We start from the raw sequence: 26557 nt of genomic DNA, 5'->3' as shown, positions 1-26557 counted from the left end.
TCTGTTATCTGCCCATGTGGAAAGAGATAATGCCCCACCCTTGCAACACAAGATACAAATTATTTAAGAGGGTATCACAAAAAAAGAATGCCTGCCCAATGTAATATAATTTGCCACCGGGCCACATGAGAGAGGAAGTGACCATGACTAGTACAAATTCACCGGCGATCTGCTGTACACGTAGTTCAAATTGGCTCTCAAATGGAATCTGTGAAAGCGTGGGTGGTTCAATCCTTACTGGTTCTTTACTGTTGCTTTTTCACTTTCAATACATTATCATATTCTATCCAATTAGCACTAGGTGCTTATGTCAGTCATTGAGAAGAGGCACTTATTAAAATAATAAAAGTCTAACTGAAGTCATAATCATCATAATTCTAAGTTGGGAAGGTTTAGAGGACAATTTTACTTTTAAAACATTTGACAGTAATTAAAAAAGGGGCACACAGACATTTGAATACATGAATACAAAATCCACCCAAGTCCATACTTGGGCCAAATTGAGTTAAGCATGGGAAATTGTTGTTATACATAGGCCTGTCATATGTATGAAAGAACAACTCAAATTTATCCTCTGTGTCTATTGAGCATGTGAAAAATAGCATGTATGAAAGAACCACCCAAGTCCAGGATTTGAGTCTTGTAACACATTGATTGCAATCCAGTATGTATAAAAGAACAACTTGTAACACATTCATTGCTGGAGAGTGACTTTTGAAAAACAAAATGGGTTTAATCAAGGAAAGTGTGTGGTTTATATTACATGGCAGTATGTTTATCAACATACATACCTGTGTGCTTTATTTTGCATTATCTTACTAGTGGTAATCTAATTCCAACATTGTTGTCTTTGTATATAATTCAAACATCCACCCAAGTCCAGCATTTAAAATGAACCCCCACGAAGTCCCTGAAATGCTAATCGTCATACCTAATACAGTTTAACCCACTCATTTGCACGTAAAACTTACCATATTGACCAGGTAAATCTAACTGAAGGAATTAAAATGATACACATGTTTTTCTCAAAATTACTTCCCATGGACTTAATTGGGTGGGTTTTGTATTCATGTATTCAATTGTCACTGGGAGTGGTACTAATTATACAAGTAGAACGTGGTATATGTCCAGCGCACGGTAGAATGTTGATTGACAAAATGTTCAAGACAATGGGCTATTCTATTTGAAATCCATACACCCTCTATGGAAAGTATGACCTTAATCTTTTACACAGGAAGTGTGAATTTCACATGGGGTAATTGGGGTTACCTGACTCCATTTGCAATCTACATACATCCCTGTGTAGAAGAATAAGGTTATGTCTTCCATAGGTGTATATGTGGATTTTATTTAGAATTCACTTGATTTATGAAAATCTAAAATCTGTGTGAGAATCAATTCTCAAATAGAAAGCCAAAATTCTAGATCTGTATGTTGGTTCACTCAAAATCGATTTTCCATTTTCTGAATTGATTTGTTCAAATATCAGCTACAACAGATGGAAATGCATGTTGCATCTACAACTGGTAGCTCACTTCTAAACTTGGCCCCTAACATGGGAACAATTAACAAAGAAACCCCAGGAAAATCTAGAATTTTGTAAAAATATATAACTGAATATACTACAAGTACTCACTTACATGATTATAATAAATACAGCACAAACAACGTTTGGCTGATCGCTATGTTTCCATATCCCATAAATGCTGATCATTAGAAATTTTGGTACTAACAAAACTAATATTTTTCAACTATCTGGCAGGTCATATAAACTTTCTTCATTACCATGTAACTGATTACGCCTATTATAAGTATTTGCAGCACCTACATCATCATAATCTTCTTCGTTGGGTAAATCTTGAGGATAGGGGTTTGCTTGAGCTCTCGTCAAATATCCAGCTTGATCTTGGCTTACAGGCGGTTTCTGTGAAGTCTCATGAAGATGCCCATATGCAGATTCTTGCTCAGATTGCCCTTCCTGGAATAACTGCCCATAAGTGGCATTAGGATCTACTTTTTTAGCTGGTCTCCTCATACTGGGTTTAGGCTTAGCTTTAGGTGCCTTGGCAGGTTTTCCTGTACTTGGCTGTTGACGTTCTAAGTGATCGTAGATGGTCGCTTCCACATTCTGAACTGGAGATCTTGGAATAGGTTTAGAGGGTGGTGTTGCTCGAGCTGTAGAAATTGGAGGACCTGGTTTGCGAGGAACAGGTGTGGGTTTAGGAATTTTGTCCTGTCTACTGAGATGATCATACACTTCATTACCTGATTGAAGAGGAGGTGGTGCAGTAATTGTCGGCGGCGATGGCCCAGTGGCGATGGAGTACACACTCTCTTCCGGTTGTTGGACTGGTTTTCGAGGATCATTATTTGGTTTTCCTTTTGGCGATTCGGTCTTGTTTTTGTTCCTTTGAACAGCTGCTGTTTCACCTGCACGCAAATTTTGACCACTAACATAATTTTCAGTGTGAAAATTATCAGCTGGTAGGCCGTATTTCCTCCATGCATCACCGTTCTGTCTCTCTTTTGGATCTGTATAAAGTGCACTAAGTTCATCATACTCGTCGGAATCAGGTGGTGGTGGCCCATGGTTACCATGGTGACCACTTGGTCGCATGTCACTAGCAAGATCATAATCTCCATCATATAAAGGCTCTTGTATTGGCATTCGAGGCTTATCTTCTGACGCATTCTGCTCAGTCACTTCCGAATAAAGTTGATCATTTGGTATTGACATAGCTTTACTAAGTTGAGGCGATCTAACATTTTGTTTAGCAGGTTTACCTTTCAGAGATTGATCTGTGTATCTCTCAACTTTTCTTTGCGCTATTCTCTCCTTAAACTCCTTCGTCTGTGTTACCGGCTGAGCTGAGGAAAGAGAGTGACTTCTCGGATGTCCCCCAGGGTTATCATCCATTGCGGACAATTTTTTTATTCTAGACGACAAGTCTTCCTGTGAACCATGCGAAGGCTCGTGATGATCTAGCTTCACTTTATGTGGTGTGTGAAGTGGCTGACTAGTTGACAGACTGTTCACAAAGTTTTGAATTTCGTGGAATATATTATTACCTTCCGATGTCTCAAACACTATCAGACCTGGGCCTGATTGACTTTTCCGCCCTGCTTCCATGGAAAAAGACACCTTGTCGCGACCGTACCTTCTGAGGTATTTGTACGGCCATGCGAATAACATGTTGCCTTTTTCTGGATGAACTAGTGTTAATTTGAGTGAATCTAAGCACAAAATATACCTTCCATGGAGCTTGAGTTGGCTTCTTGTAAATTCATTATCCTGTATGTGGACGTTGTACTGTTTTACTGAAATACACAAATAAGATATATTAAAAAAATGCAATTAATCATCGTCAATATAAAAATAAGTTGTTATCAAATGCACACTTTGCTTGTTTTTGAAATTCTTATTGAAACATTTAAGAAATAAAAAAACCCTCTATAGGCCTTGTTAATGATTAACATTGGTCTTATTAAAGGGGACGCCCCTTGTAGAAATTCCAGGTGAACAGTACGCACATCCACATGGAGGGCTTTTTGCATAAGCAACATGGTTCTTGAGCAAAAACTTAGGTGAAATCTGCCGTGTGAATACTCTTGAGGATTTTGCGATTCTCGAGTGCTGAGCTTGACCTATGACCTGCCCCACGATTGCTGCTTTGTTTCAGGGTCACCATGCACATTACATTTTGCACACACACACTTGCTCCTGCACTCGCCGTTACATAGGAAAATACTCTTCAAGATACCGAATAAATATGGCTCTGAAAGTCATCCCAGGGACTGGAAAAGGGAAAGACTGGTCTGAGGAGGAAGCCACAGCATTATAATAGAAGTCTGGAAAGGCTCGGAAATTCAGTGAGCTGTACAACAAGAGCAGACCAAAAGGTTGACACTGTCAATATACAGGGTGGTACATGGGTCAAAATTCTCCTTTTCTGTTTGTATATGTGATAGCATCATTTTTTATTCTTTCATACCAAGGAGGGGTGCAAGTTTGTTCAACTTTATGTGAATCTAAATGGATTCTCCCAAACTCATCTTGCGAGAATCAAGTTAACTTCCTCATAATCTTAGGAGAATCTATTTTGATTCTCTCAAATTAATAACGTTGTGAGAATCGATTCTCAATAAATTTGAAGCCCGCAAACTTAATATGGAAAAAATTCTGCCCAACTTACCATCGTAAGAGTCGTACACAGTATTTTCTTCAGCATGAAAGGAATCGGTTGATGAAGTACTTAACTGAGACTCTAATGGTCTGTGTGGATCATGACAATCATATCTGGACGTGAAAAAACAAAAAACAAATACATGTTTAAATCATTACAAAAAATTCATTTCTTATACAAAATTTTCAGTGAGGAAGTCATTAACATCATCATTCAGTGGGCCAGGGGGGCATTCACCTTATTCCAAATTTGTCCAAATTTGAGCGAAAGAGCTACAACTGTGGGAATTGTACTTATAGTGAGGCCAAGAACTGCAGCATGATCGATCCCCAAATGTGGGTCTTGTATTAGTCAAGGTGGCAACCAGGTAGAGAGCAAAGCAGCACAGTAAACACACTTCAGAAGAACCAAACACAAACCAAACAGCCCTTTTCAGGACTACCCTTTATCCCAAGAGAAATGACTTATGTTGTAAATAAAAGAAAGGGCAAGAAACAACAAAGTAAGAAAGTATGAAACATAATAAAACAAAAAGCATAAATAACCAAGAAAAAATAAGTAATTGCAAGTATAGCATCCCATATCCATATTGGCTACAAATTAATGACACTTAACAACATTCATAGCCTATAAGCCTACCAGTAAAACTCATTCCCTAAATAAAGTTGTTATTTTATGAAGTTATCATTGAGGAATGTTTGATATTCATGCATGGTACATATATTTCTTATTCAATCTTTGAAGTAGCCAAGCCTCCTCCATGGACAGGGTGAAAAACTGGTAGATTTCTTCAAAAGAGCATATCTTCAAAAGTTGTAAGCCGAATGAAACAGGTTTTTTTTGGTTTATTAAAGCTTTCTTTATAAACCAAAATATATTTGATATTCTGAAATAGCAGGAAAAGAGGGTGCAATGAGGGTTCTGTTTTTTGGGACATCACATTCATTGAAAATATTTTTCATATGCATTTATGTATGAAAATGTCAATTATTTTCTCAACTTATACAAAAATGAAATGCAATAAATTTGAAGAAACAAACAGTGGAAGCATGAGGGAGGCAGTTAAACTGGGGGAGAGTGAAATCTGGGGGCCAGAAAGTTGATGATATTTAGTTTGATGGGGGCAGGGGGGAAACCAGGGGGAAAAGTTAAAGTCGGTTGTTGTTTTTTGATAGGGAATGCACACCCTCCCCTACTGCCACCGCTGGCAAAAACCTTTTTCTTGTTTTATGCTAATAACACCAATTGATGTTTACAAGTCACCTGTTTGGTAATGGTGGTGTACGATGACTAGGTGGAGTCAAACTGCATCTCTTCCCTAAATTGGCCACTCTCTGCATCAGTTCTAGCCACTGCTCCTGTTCCATCTTGGATTCAACTGCAAAAGTATACACCTTATCCTGCCCCATCACTATATCAATGGTGTAGTCTCTTTTGGGAACTTGACTAGGAACTATTTTGTGCACGTCACTGTTCAGGGCAATAATCATTCCCTTACTGGTATCCTTTTGGCTTGTTCTTCATTGTCAAATGTTTCTAGACGTGGAACGCCACTCTCGCTGATGTCGTATAGTAGAACCCATCTCTTGGTCCATTGTTTCTGGAAAATGTGACATAAAAGAGCAGTATTTTAAATGACTGTATTTAGTTTTGGGGACATAGTGCCAGAGTGGTAAAGGCTTTGACTCATAATTGCTGTGAAGTTACTCAAGGTTGTAGTTTCAAACCCTGGTGGGAAGAGGGCTGACCATACAGGGATGGGCTGCAAACATGGATTGCATTTTCAGCCTTTTGGTATATTGAAGGCCCCTTTTTTAAGCCTATTTTTGTGTATGGATGAGTCTTTTTTTCAAAATTGTTCAGAAAATAGTCCAATTTTGCTTCACTGTAGCCAAAAAAAATAAAGTACTAAATATTGTAAACAATTTGTGTTGAATTTAGATATTAAAAAAGGTGATTTTTGGTATATTGATGGGTCTAAATTTCTTGAAAAATTGGTATAGCCATGGGTCCACTTTCAAATTCTTAGCAGCATCTCCCACCCCAAACCCAGGGTCGATGCTCGGGGGGGGGTATGACACCCAATACACAATTTTTGTGACCTGCGTCACAACACCTGATGTCATCACAACATCAGATGCCGGACGAAGTCCCAAGTTTTCGGACGCAACGTAGCAAAATGAGTTGCAAATTTTAGTTCCAGTATTAGATTTAATTTACAAAATAATGTTTTGAACTACTGGATGAATAATCTACACCGAGATATAAACTGAGCTATTCAATGCAGATTTTAATACAAATTTTAACATATTTGTTATATAAAACCTCTGCAGAATGCAGACCAGATAATACACAAAAACCTTAATGCATGTCTTTGTTATTGCATGTGACCAAAAATGAGAGAAGCTAAAAGTTTTGCTCCTTTAAATATGTACATTTACACTGCGGTGACCTGTCACACTTAAATATAATCTTTTATATGTGTTGTTGATGTACTGCCAAAGCTAGCATGCAGATAAAAGATAAATTTGTTTCATACATCCTGTTTTAATTTCCTTGTTCATTCCTCCCCCACATAATGTTTACTAATAATTTTCCATTGTTGTAGATCCCACATGATTTTACCAGTATTTGAGATAATGACACCAGGTCTTTACTTTCATTTTCAACCTGCTTTTTTAATTATACTTCATTACTAAGTTCATTGCAGTACTAGAGGATTCAATCAAAATAATCTTTCATTGGTAAATTTACAAAAATGTGTGTGTTCAGTCTATCATAGAAAGAGTTCTGAGAGGTTATTGAAGAAACAAGCAAGTACATCAGTAAATGATGCATTGCTTACTTCTCAGTCTTTCATGATTTGTTTTAAAAAAATTGCAAAATGACCTCAAGTGACGCCTAGATGACCTTTGACCTCACACTTGTTGACATATCACATCAATGTACATAAGAGTCATTGTGCCCAAGTCCCATTGAAATCTATCAAAGCATGTGGGAGAAATTAACACAAGAAGCCACGATTAACATTTTTTTTTTTTGCATTTATACGATTAAAACTTTTTGCACACAAGGATACCCCAACACACACACCCCCACCCTACATGTTTTCACCAATTAATGTGAACCCTATATAGTTAACAGCATAACTGTGGTCCTCTACACACTGACATTTCACTAATGAAAGCATGAATGTTTGTGGTAAGATATGATATCTAACCACCACAAGATGGGACCTATATACCCCATATGCATTATTACAGAGTAAAGTGACCTCTACTGCTCCCTTAAGACGTCCACAGTTGCTGTGGGTCCGCACTTTATGAGTGAAATGTCATAGGTGGGGCCATGATGTTTTTCAGTGATACAAACGTCCCCCACACCCCACAGAAGGGTTTTCTTTAAGCATTTTGCTGAAGGGGTATTACTTTTTTTGGACCCTTCAATTGTGATTTTTTTCATCTGAAGGGGCATAGCCAAGTATTATAACTAGAATTACGTGGTTCATAATTAAGGTGATCCTTACACAAAGGTGCGTAAATAAATAACAAAGGTTTGTAAATATAAAAAATATGCAATATGCAAATAAGCTCATTAATATTCATAAATATGCAAATAACATGACACAAAACTATACAGCACATGAGGCCACCAATAACCATATACTATCACAATACCAAGTTAGAAGTTGATCGTTTATCGCATTTAAGCTGCAGAGTGGATTTATGAAAATGTAGACAAATATGCAAATCAGCTCATTAATATTCATAAATATGCAAATAACATGACACAAAACTATACAGCTTATCAGACCACCATATCCAATCACCAAACCAAGTTTGAAGTTGATCGATTATTGCATTTAAGCTGCAGAGGGGATTAATGAAAATGTAGACAAAATATGAAAATAAGCTCATTAATATTCATAAATATGCAATAGCATGACATAAAACTATACAGCACATCAGGCCAGCATATCCAATCACCAAACCTAATTTGAAGTTGATCAGTTATTGCGTTTAAGCTGCAGGTGGCCCCCACACAAAGGTGTGTAAATAACAAAAGGTTTGTTTATAATAATAATATGCAATATGCAAATAAGCTCATTAATATTCAAAAATATGCAAATAACATGCCACAAAATTATACAGCACATTACCCCCATATATTATCACAATACCAAGTTAGAAGTTGATCGGTAATTGTGTTTAAGCTGCAGAGTGGATTAATGAAAATGTAGGCAAAATATACAAATAAGCTCATTAATATTCATAAATATGCAAATAACATGACACAAAACTATACAGTACACCAGGCCAACATATCCAATCACCAAACCAAGTTTGAAGTTGATTGGTTATTGTGTTTAAGCTGCAGAGTGGATTAATGAAAATTTAGGTAAAATATGCAAATAAGCTCATTAATATTCATAAATATGCAAATAACATGACACAAAACTATACAGCACATCAGGCTACCACATCCTATCCCCATACCAAGTTTGATATAAAATTGGATGGATTGAGCGTGATACCTGAATTTATCGGTCGAGCTAGAGTTTTCAAATATCATGCAAGACGAAGACGAGCGTGATATTTGAAAACTATAGCGAGGTTGTGATTTTTGGTCAAAAATGTGATTTTTGGTCAAAAATGTGATTTTGGTCAAAAAAGTGATTTTTGGTTATGGCATGTCACGATTTACAAAAAAAAGAGACATACATGGCAACTTGTGCACATAAAGTATATGAACTATGCACTCTATGAAGAGGTTACAGATATGAAAAAAACCTGTAGCTCCAGGCGACCGACACACAAATTTATCGGACAGCTAGGTTATGCACAAAGTATAGGATGCAAGATTCTAAAGACATAATAATGAAGTTGATCGGTTACTGCGTTGGAGCTGCAGAGTGGATTAATGAATTTGCTTCCATCCGGACAGCCAACCAGGCAGCAAGCCAAACAAACAAACGAAGAACCAGGCAGGCAACCATCTGGATGATATGCAAATAAGCTCATTAATATTCACTAGGCGGTTACCCGTATTTGGCGGTTCTTACCTGGCTGATGGTGGCTGTACCCACCAAGTTTCATGCCCATCTGACAATTTGTACTTATTTGACCTCATATGACCCCTGGTGACCCCTAAATGACCTTCCCAAAATTTGGCTTGAAATGGTGACTGTACCCACCAAGTTTCATGCCCATCCGACAGTTTTACTAAATTGACCTCAGATGACCCATTGTTGACCCCGAAATGTCCTTCCAAAAATTTGGCTCTAAATGTTGACTGTACCCACCAAGTTTCATGCCCATACGACAATATTTACTAATTTGACCTCAGCTGACCCCTGGTAACCCCAAAATGACCTTCCAAAAATTTGGCTCTAAATGTTGACTGTACCCACCAAGTTTCATGCCCACATGACAGTATTTACTAATATGACCTCAGCTGACCCCTGGATGACCTTGAATGACCCCGAAATGACCTTCCAAAATTTAGCTCTAAATGTTGAATGTACCCACCAAGTTTCATGCCCATACGACAATTTTTTAGTAATTTGACCTCAGATGACCCCCAAATGACCTTCTAAAAATTTGATTCTAAATGTTGACTGTACCCACCAAGTTTCATGCCCAAACAACAGTTTTAAGTTAGTTGACCTCAGATGACCCCTGGGTGACCCTGGATGACCCCAAAATGACCTTCAAAAAATGTGACTCTAAATGTTGACTGTAGCCCCCAAGTGGCATGCCCATACGACAGTTTTAAGTTATTTGACCTCAGATGACATATGGGTGACCCCTGATGACCCCAAAATGACCTTCAAAAAATTTGGTTCTAAATGTTGACTGTACCCACCATGTTTCATACCCATATGACAGTTTTGGCTAATTTGACCTCAGATGACCCCTAGATGATCCCAGGTGACCTTGACCCACTAACCAAAACAAACTTGTTCTGTAGAGTCCACACCACCAAATCACACCACCAAGGTAAATGGCTGGTAAGAAAATCAGTGTTTTTATTGTGAGAACCACACCAGGGTTGATTTAATGGGGAAAAAAGTTAGAAAAGAAGGTTGATGTGCCTATTTTTTTGTGATAGCTGTACTTTGTGGATGGTTTTCTCATTATCTAAGCATAAAAAGATTACATTTGTCACAGTTCTGAAATTTGAGGAACGTTTTTTGTTCTTCTTCACCAGATGACGTCACTACATAGAATCAGTGTGCTGTAAGATTGACAGGATGTACATAGTTTTCGATAGCGTCACTCACGAAAAAATCAAGCTGCTTACCTACCCAATATTTGTTGGTTATATGGTAGAAGATATCATAAACATTAGGTAAAATGGTGTTTTGAATGAACCAGGGAGGTTTAACAATGAGAAAACGATCAATTCCTCCATACCTTTTAACACATAAATGAATAGGAACTCTATTTGGTGGCGTGGAACCTGTATGGGGTCAAGATGCACCCACCCACCAAGTTTGAGGCATGTACGACCCCTAGTCTCCGAGAAAATAGGCGGACAGACAGACAGAGGCACTGAGTCACAGACTTCCAGTATTATTACAATGTATAGATTATATGCAAATAACATAACACAAATAAAGTTTAACGATGTGCAACAAGTTAAACTCAATTTATCCTTGCTGAGAAATTGACAATTCCAATTGTTTACCGGGTCAGAGGTCATGTTGTCATGCCAGCGTTGTGGTGATTGACCCGGGAACCAATGAGAGTCGTCGCATGTCGCGGGTTTTGGGGCATGATCCTGGTGATCAAATCATTGTTGGTTTGAAATTGAACAAGACAACATCTAAAAAATGTTTTCCCACCCACCGCTCCCATTGGGGGAAATTGGGCAGAGTTATAAAATAAATAGATAAATCAGAAGCATGTACTGTATAAAAATTCTGTTGTCAATTAACAATAGCTAAATTTATTTATTCAGGTACAGTCAGTTCTGCAAGGTAGTGCCTTAAAAGGCAAAGCACTCAACTGGCGTCAAGAAGTATTAAAGGAAAATTATGAATAAAAATTATGTTATTTACACATGTAAATAGGTTGTAGGAAAAGGAGAGCTTTTGCTGATCATCAAAATTATGTTATTAGAAAATTCCCTTTCCAGGAAAGAGTATAATAGAGTGCCTACATCGTCAAAGATGCATTGTTTAATTAAGCTATAGCTCCAATTAGTAGATTGATACTACAATTGTTCCCTCTTTGTGATAGCATGGGAAGGGCCAGATCACATATCAGCAAATATAATCTGCATATTTAATTTATGTGTCTATTAATTGCAGTTGTTCATCATAGTCAGAGCTTGTTTAACACCAACGTAATGTGCATGGTTTCCTCTAGAAACTGCAAATGGTTCGCACAAGCAAAAAAGAATGAGATTTGAGTTCTCTTTTCTTTAATTATAATAATACACATGTATGTTGTGTAATGACATTAATATTTTATCCTTTGTAACTTCAGGTGACACACCTATTGAGTCTTGGGACACTCGCCTGGGAGCATTTGACTTGTATGCACCAGTACCCTATTGATTGTTGAATTTCCAGCCATTATATTTTGCTTTAAGGATCCAAGGGTTCAGGGTCAAAACACTCGGAATTCAGGCTTAGGGTGGGGGCACGCCCTAGGGCAAGTGTGGATCACATGTTTGTCAGCCATGATATTTTCTAGGGATCTAGGGGTTCAGGGTCCAACACCCAGAATTTATGCCAGGGTGGGGCACACCCTCAGGCAATTGTGATCACGTGTGGTTTTATGGAAAAAAATTATTGCGGTCATGGCCACTGCTCTAAACAGGAGTCAGTCTTTGGTCGATGGCATCTCAATTTTCCTGCCCTTCATATACATGGCTATAGTTTACAGCTGAGATCATAGGGACTTGGTGTTGGTCTGAAAACAAAACTCAATAAATGGTTGTCTTTGTTTGATTGCCAACGAGATTTGCAAATTTTGCATCTTTGTGCTTCTTCGGTTTCTCGGTCTTAGGGTAAACTATACAATACATCAGGCCAGCATATCCAACCACCAAACCAAGTTTGAGGATTGAGCGTGATACCTGAATTTATCGGTCGAGCTAAAGTTTTCAAATATTTGAAAGCTCTAGCGAGATCAATAAATTCTGACTGGTAGTACACATTGGTTGAAAACCTTTCGTTTCAAACAAGTTGGCATCTTGCTTCTCAAGTTCTCATGATATCGTTGAGCTTGCTAAATGCACACCAACCAGCCCTAGTCCTCCTTTTTACTTCATCCATGTGATTGTGATTCCCATTGATCAATTGTCCATGCAAGTACACATATTGATCCACCTTTTCTATTTCTGTGTTCCCTACCATGATCACATGTTCTGTGGCAAACTGGTTGAACATGACTTTTGTCTTGTTCATCATGTTTTAAATTTTAAAACTTTAGTCCCACTTGGTTACTTCTCTGGTTCAGATCGATCATTGATCATTTCTCTTAGATCTTTAGCATTATTATGACTATGTCATCTGCGAAGGTGACTTAGGTTATCTCCGTTTATGCTAATGCCCTTAATTTCCTAGTCCAGGGGGCATATAATTTCTTGAAGTGAAGCATTAAACAGTTTAGGTGAAATGGTATCTCCTTGTCGCACCCCTCTTTGGATATTTATCTTATCACTGTGGAGGCGGATTGTTGAAGTGCCCTTGCTGTAGTATTTACATGTATTATCTGGATGTATCCAGGATGGACGCCTTGCTGTTTGAGGGCTGTGATGACTGCCTGGATCTCAATGCTAGCAAAAGCTTTTTTATAGTCAATGAATCCAAGGCACAGTGGCTGTTCATATTCACCCATTTTTTCAACAATTTGGTTGATGACATGAAGGTGACCCATGGTAAATAGCCGCTCCGAAACCCTGCCTGTTTCCCCTTTCATTTCGCTCTCCCACACCATATTTTACAATCATGGTAACAGGTTTCATTTGGGTTTGTTTACTTTCATAATTTAGCATTAAAGTCTCCCATAACGATTGTGTGATTTGCTTTGTCTTAGTTGAGCAGTATATCACATATGTACATCTGGGTTCAAATTAAGGAACATCGGATTTGATTCAGAATATGAGCATTTTCAAAATTACCGAGCAGGCCTGTCAGTCAACTAAGGACAAACACAGGGGGTAAAAAAGTGTATTGAAAGAAGTGAAAAAGGGTATTTATTGAACAAAAGGTGTAAAGGAAGAGGAAGTGAAAATTCAATAAAAAATTCTTTGAAAAACAGAGCTACACCCATCAATAATGCCGACTGCCCCAAGGTGATTCTAAAATTGAATCTTTTACTCACTGTCTTGATTCTGTCAATCTTTGCAAAGTATAGTGTATGCTACTCCATGAGTTAGCCACTTACATGTATTTTAAAAGACAATTTTGAGATCTGTAACACTCCCATAATTCCCCATGCCTTTTTTTCCACTTTTAAAATACTTACTAATTAGGCTATTATTGATTATTAAATGAAAATTGACCCCTTGGTTCCCATTTCATACTTTTTGATCTTTAAAAGGGTATGACTCAATAGACAGCCTCATCCTCCATTTTTCTTCATCAAAACTTGGTGGTGCAGAATTTGACTGTTGTCACCTCGTCCTCTAGTCACCTCCAATGTATCGCACAGTTGATGATTTATTTCTATTAATATTCATGCTAAATACATTAAATTTGTGCTGTTTAATGAAATAAATGATTTGTTTTTATTAAATCAGTTGTGAAAATATCAAAATAAACATAAAAATGATCTTGTTCTTGTGTGATTCTTGTCGGAACAATATGTTCTTTTAATATTCTTAGTGAAGCTCTTTTTTATGAATAGGGTCAGTCCATGTGAAACAGATTGAGTGTACACCCACCCTCTTGGATTTTGCTCTCCTTTGGCTCAGGGTACCTTTCATGGATCCCTAGGTGAGGTCACAAAAAAAATTCAAATTCCATTTTGTTTTGCGAATGGCGGGCAATCAAAGTTTGGCGACCTCGACCAAAATTGTGAATTTAAGGGGTCCAAATGACAAAGTGCTCTCTTTGAGGGGCACTTGCTTCTTAATTGAATCAGTTGTGATCCTCTTTTTGAATGTGGTCACTCACTGGCTGTGTCTGAAATACCTAATGCCAAAAAAGATAGATTTGAATTTCGTTGGGATTTCAGAGGGGTTCAAAATCTGCTTTTCGTACTGTTCAATCAAATTTTCTTGATTTTGAAGGACCCATGATAATGTCACAGTGCACTTATAGGTCCTAATTATGTTCAGAATGGATTAACCATATGCCAATGTCTATGAGCAATTAAAAAAAAAGAGAAATTTCTAGACCCTACAGAATTTTAGGCCACCCCTAAAGTGGTTCAGCCACAAATGGCACTTAAAGTCGGCAAATTTTGACCCCTAATAACTTTAGGTGTACACCAGATATGAATTTCTAGTCTTTTGCATCTGAAAGAATGTAGTTTAATGTTACTAGGAACATAAGATTTGTTTTGTATTTTTTGTGTTTTAGTATTAAGTTGACGCTTTCAAAAATAGTCATTTTGCCTAACATACCATGCATACAGGATACGGTACAAAATGCCAATTTTAGTATGATATTTTTTATATTTTTGATCACTTTATAGCCATTTGTATTATTTATCCTGATATTTCAAGTTGCTCTTGAGTCAAGTAATAAGAAAAACTACTTTCTAATCCTCTGTATGGATTTTAAGGGGTCAAAATGCACTTCCTGGCAACGATGCACATGCAAAGTACAGGTTATGGGGGACAAATTTTCAGAATGCTCCCAATTAAGACAAGTAATATATCAAATTACTCGTATGGTCATGAGGATTCCAAAATGTATAGTTTGTTATGTGTCAGACCTTTCAGGAGAGGCGCTATGATTGAAAAATGTTCATAGGTCAACGACCTTTTTGAAAGTATCAAAACACAAAAAATACAAAACAAATCTTATGTTCCTAGTAACATTAGACTACATTCTTTCAGATGCAAAAGACTAGAAATTCATATCTGGTGTACACCTAAAGTTATTAGGTGTCAAAATTTGCCGATTTTAAGCGCCATTTGTGGCTGAACCACTTTAGGGGGGCCTAAAATTCTGTAGGGGGTCTAGAAATTCTCTTTTTTTGAATTGCTCATAGACATTGGCACATGGTTAATCCATTCTGAACATAATTAGGACCTATAAGTGCACTGTGGCATTATCATGGGTCCTTCAAAATCAAAGATAATTTGATTGAACAGTATGAAGTGCTGATTTTGACCCCCTCTGAAATCCCAACGAAATTCAAATCAATCTTTTTTGGCATTAGGCATTTCAGACACAGCCAGTGAGTGACCACATTCAAAAAGAGGGTCACAACTGATTTAATTAAGAAGAAAATGCCTCTCAAAGAGAGCGCTTTGTCATTTGGACACCTTAAATTCCCAATTTTGGTCAAGGTCGCCAAACTTAGATGGCCCGCCATTGGAAACGAAATTGAATTTGAATTTTTTCAGACCTCACCTAGGGGTCCATGAAAGGTACCCCTGAGCCAAAGGTGAGCATAATCCAAGAGGGTGGGTGTACACTCAGTCTGTTTTGACATGGACTGACCCAATAGCATTCGCAAACCGCACTGTGTATGTTGATGGCTTTTAAAATGGCTCAGCACTGATGACATGGAGAAATACCCAGTGGCTGTCTGGCGAAATGGCAATAATATCTGACAGCATTGGCAGCTACAGTAAAATTCAATCTGTTTGGGAAATATTTGACAGTGTAAGGAGCAGGGGTGTTGTACCAGAGAGGATCTAGTTGTCAAAGATCGCGGTAACAGCACAGGAGAAAGGGCCATATCCGATTCCTGTATTTGAGAGAAAATTATAAAAAACAAATCCGCCAACCGACCGACCCTTCCTTCCACTTGAAGAGGCCCTGTGGGCAAACAAACAGTTAACTGTTTTTGGCCTTATTAAGGGATCATTCACAAACACTTGTTAAGGGGGGCATGATGCAAAATGGGGGGCCCTTAAGAAGTTTTGACCCTCCTAAGGGGGGAGGGGCCTGAAAAAATTGACAACAAATATTCCTAGGAAAATTGAGTTTATATGCTTTTCTATGGGGTTGACCCATAATTTTCATGTCAAAAAGGGGGGCCTTGAAATTTTTGAGATCTGAAAGGGGGGGCCCGAAAAATGTCTGTGATGAAATTTTTTTGCATCAGGCCCCCACCCCCAACAAATGTTTGTGAACGGTCCTAATATGCATTCAGACATTTCAGAATCAAAGGGAGTTTTACTGTTTGGTTTGGCAGATACTTAAAAATCTTGTTACATAAAAAGTGCGTGTTTGTTAATCAAAATAATGAGCAGTTTGGCAAACATTTGATGGGGGAGGGCAGGCAATTGGAAACTTATGACATGTATGATTCATTTCCATATAGCCTTAACTGTAAATCAATTATTAAATTTTTAATTTTATTTTTAATTATTATTGATTCAAGACTAATATAAATAAAATCTTGTGCAATAATCACCATTGTATCATAAACGGTTGTGGCAATACAGTGAGTGACTAACTGTCATTAAATGTGACTGACGTGCATACTGTTTCTGTATGCATGACATGACAAGCAGGAAATATTCGACATGCATTATAAAGCTTATCCTTGATCTGTGTGTGTAAAAGACACTCGAGCTCGAGTCATGCTTGTCCGGTCGATCTGTCAATCATGTTATGGCAGTTTTCTGAACTATTTAGCTTCATTTACAAAGTATACTTACTCCCATTCGGCCTTTGTGATACCTCTTTTCCATAAAACCTTCTTTGATCGGTTCAGCCATACTGAATAACAGCGAAAAAAGCTGAAAATGACAAGTGGTCTAAGTTCCGACAACTTTTTTGTCAACAACTTCCGCATCAAAAGTTTTGGTTGACACTGCCGTGAACTTTGACACATTGCAGGCGCATACCACAAAATTACTTTTCCAAATAAAATGCCATTTATTTTAGTTTTACTTCATTTTAAAGTACAAAATCTATATATTTCAATAAAGAAAACAATGTTCCACAACCTTGATTAGAAATAACTACCTTCTTTCCATCTACTTTTTTGAGGAATAAGTGATTTTTAAAGTTGCAAAGTTACTTCCGCCTCATAACTGTTTTTGACCTAATGTTTCCATGCGCGGAATTATTTTACATGTTACGTAGATTTGACATTTTTGCTCTTTAAATAATGATAAGGAAAACGATAATTATCTCAAAACAAGAACTGGAACATTGGAATTGCTTAAATTGTACCCATGTTCCACAAATTTAATACAAATGTATTTTAAGGCATTCTGTAAACCGGAAACCGCATCACACGCGCATTAGTACTGTACTACCACTACAAAATAAACACTGGCCATCCAACGCAAGAAATACGTTTGATATACATCTCATTATTTGGGATAATTATCGCGTGTTTTTGTGCATTTTAATATTTCGGGTCTTGTTCGTGTCTTATCATCAAATCGATAAAAAAATGAGTAAACGACGGGACAGAGATTCGGAGAAATCAGAAAAGTCAAAGGTAAGCTTACTAAACTACCGTACCAACAACGTGAACAACTTGAACAAGTCAAGGCTACAGGCTAGGGCAAGCAACATTTCCAGTGTTCGATTTACAAGAAAAAAAAATCTTGCATCTGTGCAGGTAACATAGAAAATTTACCTGCACAAAGTGAAAGTAACTTGCACACAATTTAACCATATAAAATAAGAAGTTTGTGCCGTGAAACTAACATGACTAATCATCTTTTTGAAGCAGCGCCCGCAGGCGTAGTCCTGCCAGCAAGACTTCAGTCTTTATCATAAACATAATGACATCTACGGACCTGAAGTCTTGCAGCGGTACATAGGGATGCACTGCAGGCCTACGTTTAAGAAATCCAAACTTCAATATGATAAATCCAAATCATGAAAATTAAGACATTTTGCTGAGCAATATTTTGACCACTTTTGCACTTAAAGTAAATTACTCCCATGAAGATTGCAGGTTTTGCCAACTCAAGGAATTTTGAACCCACCCAAAAGATGAGATCAATGTAGATCAATTACCTCAACTTTGTGAGTATAGACTAATACAGTGGGATTAAAATCATCCACGCATGCCCAAACCCTGGTACAATGGGATTAAAATCATCAGTGCATGCCGCTCCGAAACCCTGCCTGTTTCCCCTTTCATTTCGCTCTCCCACACCATATTTTACAATCATGGTAACAGGTTTCATTTGGGTTTGTTTACTTTCATAATTTAGCATTAAAGTCTCCCATAACGATTGTGTGATTTGCTTTGTCTTAGTTGAGCAGTATATACACATATGTACATCTGGGTTCAAATTAAGGAACATCGGATTTGATTCAGAATATGAGCATTTTCAAAATTACCGAGCAGGCCTGTCAGTCAACTAAGGACAAACACAGGGGGTAAAAAAAGTGTATTGAAAGAAGTGAAAAAGGGTATTTATTGAACAAAAGGTGTAAAGGAAGAGGAAGTGAAAATTCAATAAAAAATTCTTTGAAAAACAAAGCTACACCCATCAATAATGCCGACTGCCCCAAGGTGATTCTAAAATTGAATCTTTTACTCACTGTCTTGATTCTGTCAATCTTTGCAAAGTATAGTGTATGCTACTCCATGAGTTAGCCACTTACATGTATTTTAAAAGACAATTTTGAGATCTGTAACACTCCCATAATTCCCCATGCCTTTTTTTCCACTTTTAAAATACTTACTAATTAGGCTATTATTGATTATTAAATGAAAATTGACCCCTTGGTTCCCATTTAATACTTTTTGATCTTTAAAAGTGCATGCCCAAACTGTCCTTGAGAGAGTTCCTCAGCAACATCCTTAGAGCCCAAAATGAGCCCACATACTGTGATGTTTCTTATTTGTGGAAGCTGAATTGGGAGCCTCTTCAAATAAGAAGAAAGACGGATCGTCTGACAATTTTCCAGCAAGCAGTCATGGGTCACCTCGCCATTCCAGTGCACGAACACTCCTGCGCCCGGTCAAAAGGAACTCTCGGAATACATCAACCACAAACAACTACATCCCCATATCCTGCAACAAGAACTGCTACAAATACTCGTTTGTTCCACGAACCCTAATTGACTGGAACACCCTGCCACAATCTATATCAACAATCCAAGACAAGAAATCATTCAAAGCAGCCGTTCAGCACCATCTACTACAGTAACCAGTAACCATACCAGTGTCAAGATTCAAGAAAGATTTGCATGCGCATCGCAATCCTGCCCGGTTGACCCGCTGTTGAAGTGGGTGTTGGGCAGTACTAAAGACAAGACAAGACAAGACAATATACCGATCTGTAACTCAGTAATCAGATAATGTCATAATGTAAAAATAAAGATTACTGAGTTACAGTTACTGGAACTACTGCAGGCGATGCTTCCCTATTTAATTTCACCGAAATGACTTGCATACGATAGGTGATATGCCTTATCTTTTGTTGATACACCATTCAAAAAACATACGATAATCGAGCTCAAATGAGATCGAAAATTGTAGGTTAAGCGCATGCATATTCTGTATTTATAATGAGTTTGTTTTGTATGGCAGTACATGACTGAGAAAGAGATTAAACATAGCTTAGTGCACCCTCAGTTCATCACCAGTTTTGGTTTCGTCATTTTGTTACAGTCTTCACCTTATCTTCACCCTTGTTTCTGCACCCTTGCCTGTGACTTCACTTCTGCACCAAGTCCCAGTATAGCTGTTGCTGCATAGGGATAGCACCTTTGAAGATTGAAGATTGAAGAAGATTGGTCTTTTTAACAGTCATTTGTCATGGGTTTGTTTTACATATATGTCAGTAACTGACTGAGAAAGAGATTACATGAGAGTGAAACCCCCATAATGCATTGCGAGTCAAGCATACCCAGTGACTGAGCAACAGCTGAACATACGTCATCATTTTTATGTTCATCGTCAGCATGGTCAGTTGATATAAACAGTCTTATCTCTCACAACTCCCGTATTTTGCGTGTGAGTATAGGCCTAGATGTAGTTCACACAGTATTCAGTGGAATAAACAAATTGGAATCGACAATAATGTGGTAATGCATGTTAGCGATTGAGCACCAAATAAACTTGTTCTGCATAAAATGTTGTCAATTAGACATAGGAAACAAATGCCTTGGATATCAATTGGCAAAGCATTCTTCAATCTTCGGATGATTGATGTATAGGGGTGCTCATGACGGGGCTCATGAACTATGTTGAAAATGTTATTTTATCGTGCCGCCAGTTCATGTCATGTCATGATTATACTTTGATATAGGACGGGAGTAAAAAACTTTGATTAAAAAGTGTTACAAACACAAGGAAAAGCAATGTTATCGGAAATATTCAATTATTCTCATGATCATACATGATACGTGGGGGGCTCCTGGTTGGAGGTATCACGGGGATATGCCACGGTTTTAGGGTACCATACCTTTTTCAGCGATTTTGGTATATGATTATGATTATTGGACCAATAGGCCCCTATTTAAATGATAAATCCTTGGCGCTGCTTAACCCTTTTAAAAGGTTTTTTTTAAATTTACAGATAAAAGGTAAAAATTGGTGTCATTTCGTAAGGGATATTTATATTACTTCTTTGATTTAGAGGAACATTGTATGTTTCTGATTCCAACTGTGTAATTTATGACTAAAATTCTACATGCACTTGTGCAGGTACATTTGAAAAGTTACCTGCACAGAATCAAGTATGTGCAGGTGGTAAATCGAACACTGAACATGTCCAATATTTTTTACACATAATAAGGGCTATCATTTTCAAGGGGGGGGGGGGGTCCCAAATTTTCCAATAGGAAAGTGTATACATCATTCCTGTCATCTGATTGGTAAAAAGTGCTGTCATTGAGTTAATAGCTAGATACCCCCCTTTTTAAAAATTGATTTAAAACTGAACTATTTCTTGGGCAATAGTTCATTTGTTTCCATTTTTATACCAATTGATTTTTTTTTTAAATAAAAGATTTTGTCAAATTTCATTTTGATGTACCTTTTTCTGGAATGATAAATTGACATTTGACAATAAATGGATACATCTTCATTGATACATTTTAGACCATTACAAGTATATTCCATGTAGATTTGTGTGCAAAGATCATCCTATCACATTATTAGTCCACAAACACAATAAATTTGACAGTCGTGTGAGTTTCTAGAATAAAATATTTAATATATATTGGAGTCGATGATTCGATTGGTTGTCCTCCCTCTGCCACAAGAATTTAAACCAATTGGCCATTGGTTTCACAGCACCTTTGTGCTTTCACTGCTTAGTTATAGGGCATTGGCAACACTGATTGACAAAGATGTGTTCAAATGAGGTTTTATTGCGAGGTCAAACATGTGACAAATGATGTCATGATGTCAGTTGAGTGCATTATACCCCCTATACATCCATAATGATGCTTAAAATGTGGGTTTTTTTGATGATGAATATAACTAAAATAAATTGTTTCTCTGAAACTTGACAAAATATTTATAATGAAATATTTGGAAATAGTGAATTATTTTATCAGCAATTTTCCAGGACCAGAGTCGGAACGGGAAACTGTGAACTGACTTTAATTAGCCAGGCTACATTGTACATATTGTAGACCCATTTGCAAAAACCTACTGCTGTGCCAGATTTAGCACAGTTTATGGCGTAAATATGAAGTCAGCATCAGCACCTCATTCGCCAATCAATCTGCATAGCAACGTGTGACACAGGAGGTACCTAGTACCTTTTTAACAACCAGTTGGTGCCAGTGGTCTGTAATAAATGATTAGATCATGTAAAATTCTTATTTTTACTAGCTCTTATAATGTTATTTATGATTTATTTTCTTGTGCCGTGTAGCGCAAACGTTACAGTGATGAAGACTCTGGGTCCGATTCAGATGATAACTATGTACCATATGTCCCACTCAAGGAGAGAAGAAAAGAACAGGTGAGTAGAGTAATATTCACATGCATGAAAATTTCACTAATTTTGCGAGTTATACGAATTCCTAAAATTTTCATGCTCGCAAATATGATGGTTTAAAAAAAAAATTAAATTGCAAACATTTTGTGCCACAAAAATATGGTACTGTGTGGTAGTTATGTTTATTTGGTTTAAATGATCTTCCTCTAAGAACTTGACAACAACCCAAATAGGTTTGAGCATCGTGCTAGTACTATTACAAAGGTCACCGGTTCGAATCCGGCCAGATGCACTGGTTTTTTCAACGTTTATTTGTGCTGGCTACACTGGGGAAAGATTAAAATTTGTTCATCCCATCAACCCAGAGAACTAAGTATAATAACTTTCAACCCAAATAGGGGTTTGGCTCGCGCTATTCCCATCATCCCCGGTCTACATCAAGCTGACACAACTAAGGCCAATTTCTAGAAACTTTTACATCTCTCAGGTAATGCCATTTTGTAAGACTTGCATCTTGACAATCCTTTTTGGACGGCACATTTATTCTATCCTTTTGGGTAACAAAAAAGAGCTTACTGATCATTGATTCCAGCTTTTGGCTACATGTACATTGTACACTGCTAAATGATTTTTGGTATAACTTGAAAGGCAGAGCTCAAATTAAATTGGGGCTTTGGGCAATTTGACCCCTCGAATGACATATAAAATATCCAATGTGTAAAATATTTGTCAGTGACAAAGAGTACACATGGGATCTGCTTTTTGTATAATCTATTTAATATTGGCCAGTCTATGTGGTAAGTAACTCATAATGTGATTCTTGTTTATTTGGAATAGCTTGAGAGGGCACAGAAGCTGGTGAAACGTCGAACCCTGAAGGAGCTCATTGAGGAGCAAAAAGGCAGTGGTAAGGAAGATGGTGAACAAGTGGAGCCAGAGGTAGGACCAAAGTCTAACGTCAGTCTGCTAGATCAGCATTCAGAACTGAAGAAAATGGCTGAGAGTAAGTATTGAAGAAGTAATTGGCTGTTTGTGTAGGATGATATAAAGGAATCTTACATGTATATGAGCAATTTCTTGAACCAGGCCCCCTTACATTTGTCTAAATTCAGATTTTTGCAATTTTGGAACAAGCATAATGAAGCGGCAAATGTGAAAGCCATCTGATTAAGACAAAATCTGACATAAGAAGTATGAAAGAACTTCTGTACTTTTATTATGACTTTTATTTTCACTCCTTGTTTGTTCTTCATGCCATTTGCCAAGACACAAGATAGACGACAGGCAAATGAAATACCAGTGGAAAAGTAAATATTTTATTTCAGTTTATTAGAAATTCCTATATAAACATTGCTTCTGTCACAATTTCAGGTAATAAAGTGAATAAACTTGACAAGCAGCTGGAAGAAGAAGAGAAGATCTTACAGAGTATTCAAGAACAGAAGGCTTTGATGACAGTGAAAGAATTGGCTAAAGGTATCACCTACACAGAGGCACTCACTACAGGGTAGGTTACTAATACTACCATCATTGTTAAGGTACCACCTACACAGAGGCACTCACTACAGGGTAGGTTACTAATACTGCCATCAATGTTAAGGTATCACCTACACAGAGGCACTCACTACAGGATAGGTTACTAATACTACCATCATTGTTAAGGTATCACATACACAGAGGCACTCACTACAGGGTAGGTTACTAATACTGCCATCAATGTTAAGGTACCACCTACACAGAGGCACTCACTACAGGATAGGTTACTAATACTACCATCATTGTTAAGGTATCACATACACAGAGGCACTCACTACAGGGTAGGTTACTAATACTACCATCAATGTTAAGGTACCACCTACACAGAGGCACTCACTACAGGATAGGTTACTAATACTACCATCATTGTTAAGGTATCACATACACAGAGGCACTCACTACAGGGTAGGTTACTAATACTACCATCAATGTTAAGGTATCACCTATACACAGAGGCACTCACTACAGGATAGGTTACTAATACTACCATCATTGTTAAGGTATCACATACACAGAGGCACTCGATACAGGGTAGGTTACTAATACTGCCATCATTGTAAAGGTATCACCTATACACAGAGGCACTCACTACAGGGTAGGTTACTAATACTGCCATCAATGTTAAGGTATCACCTATACACAGAGGCACTCACTACAGGGTAGGTTACTAATACTGCCATCATTGTTAAGGTATCACCTACACAGAGGCACTCACTACAGGGTAGGTTACTAATACTGCCATCATTGTTAAGGTACCACCTACACAGAGGCACTCACTACAGGGTAGGTTACTAATACTGCCATCATTGTAAAGGTATCACCTACACAGAGGCACTCACTACAGGGTAGGTTACTAATACTGCCATCATTGTTAAGGTATCACCTACACAGAGGCACTCACTACAGGGTAGGTTACTAATACTACCATCATTGTTAAGGTATCACATACACAGAGGCACTCACTACAGGATAGGTTACTAATACTACCATCATTGTAAAGGTATCATCTACACAGAGGCACTCACTACAGGATAGGTTACTAATACTACCATCATTGTTAAGGTATCACCTACACAGAGGCACTCACTACAGGGTAGGTTGGGATTGCTACCATCATTGTTAACGTATCACCTATACAGAGGCACTCACTACAGGGTAGGTTACTAATACTGCCATCATTGTTAAGGTATCACCTACACAGAGGCACTCACTGCAGGGTAGGTTAGGAACTTAGGTTTACTACATGTACCATCATCATTGTTTGAGTTTGCTTGTCAAACAAAACAAAAGTTTGATTGAAACTTTTGATCTAAGGACAAAAAATGTATTCCTACCTCAAAATGAGCAAAAAAGCAAACTAAAACAGTACCAACTGACCAGCAGGGAAACTTTGAATGGATCTTAAAAAGATTCAAGTAGTGTACATAACCAAGGAAAATAAATGTTAAAAACTGTTTAATATGTACAACAACAACCAAAATGGTCAGATTGTTCATTGTCTTGAACATTTTGACCTTAGACTTGATCACAGACTCATAGACTTGTATACTTTGTATTTGGCTCAAAAGTTTTAAACATCAGTAATTACTACTCAAAAAATTAAAAAATTCAGTCTATTACATGGATCTAAGTTTTCAGGATTAATCCTGAATTCAGGATTTGTTTGGTGTCCAAATTTCCGCACTTTTATTTATTATTAGCCCGTTTTGGGGCTTTTTAGCCCGAAATTCACACACCTTTTCCAGATTTTCAGGATTTTTTCTTTAGGCTACCTACATCCCTACTATTAGCATTTTGCAAAAATAGCATTAAAGTACTATTAAATTCAGCACTCAGGTAACAGAACACTTGTACTACCAAGAACTGAATTCACATGGCACTGAAAAACACTTTGGTCAGCACCATGAGAACAGACAAGAAAGAATGCAAATCAGGATTGTCATGTTCTGATCCTTTAAATATTTTGAGCAGTGTATGGTATTTCTCCATTTTTTGGGTGTACTTGGTCAGATATGATCATTTGATCCACTTTTCCAGGAAGCTGTTTTCAACGTGTGTGAGAAGTCTCTTTCTCGGTTTTCAGGAGTAAAGTGTTTCAGATGATGGTATTCAATGAAATCTGTTGACATGATTAGAGAGGTGAATCAAATTTTACAAACACAATTTTAAAGTTTGATTTGATCACCAAAGTGTTGTTCTTGCCATCATTTTGTATTTAACCTGAACTTTGTTTTGGATATAGAGGGTATGCAATACAACGTCACTCATGACAGAGTCATCCTCATTTAAATAAAATTCTGTCCTCCATAAGGTACCACAGGGCAATTCGCATGATAATATAATAAAAACAGGGGATAGGTATGAATGGTTGTGGGATCGATCCAGAGACCTGTCCCTCTGTCATCTTAAGCTATCTTACAACTGTCCTCCAACATGACTGCCATTTCAATTGTTATATGTTGCGCTTGGTTTAAGGCATACACTCTATAGGTTGTGAATGACCTATTTTTGGCACATGTATATAAAACATTTAAGTCATGCTGCTTTCAAGCACTGCCTTAGATAATTTGTCATGGTCAGTATTATAATGGCAGTTCTACAAAAAGCTTTGAACATTCATTAAGTGGTGGTAGGGAGGGAAATAATAATTTGTGAAGACTAAATTGATTTAAAATGTGTATATTTCAGGTGGAGAGCTCCAAGAGTTGTACTAAACATGGGTGAAGGGAGACATGAACGAGTACGCAAAAAGCTACATATTCTGGTTGACGGAGATGGAATCCCACCGCCTATTAAGCATTTTAAGGTATGAACAGGTAAAC

At 37.5% G+C, this 26557-nt stretch overlaps 2 protein-coding genes across 2 annotated transcripts in view; one reads left to right on the top strand and one right to left on the bottom strand.

Moving 5' to 3' along the window:
- Window positions 1-1276: 1276 nt before the first annotated feature.
- Window positions 1277-17109, bottom strand: LOC140158227 (uncharacterized). The gene is given in 5 exon segments (XM_072181347.1): window positions 1277-3318; window positions 4194-4297; window positions 5448-5694; window positions 5697-5784; window positions 16986-17109. Coding segments are annotated over 5 exon segments (2070 nt in total). The 5' UTR covers window positions 17046-17109; the 3' UTR covers window positions 1277-1747.
- A 484-nt stretch (window positions 17110-17593) lies between these two features.
- LOC140158205 (probable ATP-dependent RNA helicase DDX41) overlaps window positions 17594-26557 on the top strand; it is a 61241-nt gene continuing 52277 nt past the window's right edge. Inside the window, exons 1-5 of the mRNA XM_072181333.1 lie at window positions 17594-17779; window positions 22134-22223; window positions 23037-23202; window positions 23571-23706; window positions 26424-26541. Coding sequence (XP_072037434.1) covers window positions 17732-17779; window positions 22134-22223; window positions 23037-23202; window positions 23571-23706; window positions 26424-26541 — 558 coding nt within the window. The 5' untranslated portion in view covers window positions 17594-17731. The remainder of the gene's footprint in view (window positions 17780-22133; window positions 22224-23036; window positions 23203-23570; window positions 23707-26423; window positions 26542-26557) is intronic.

Source organism: Amphiura filiformis, chromosome 1 (assembly GCF_039555335.1).
Source record: "Amphiura filiformis chromosome 1, Afil_fr2py, whole genome shotgun sequence".
NCBI classification, from domain to species: domain Eukaryota; kingdom Metazoa; phylum Echinodermata; class Ophiuroidea; order Amphilepidida; family Amphiuridae; genus Amphiura; species Amphiura filiformis.
This window is presented reverse-complemented; position numbering and strand designations above follow the sequence as displayed.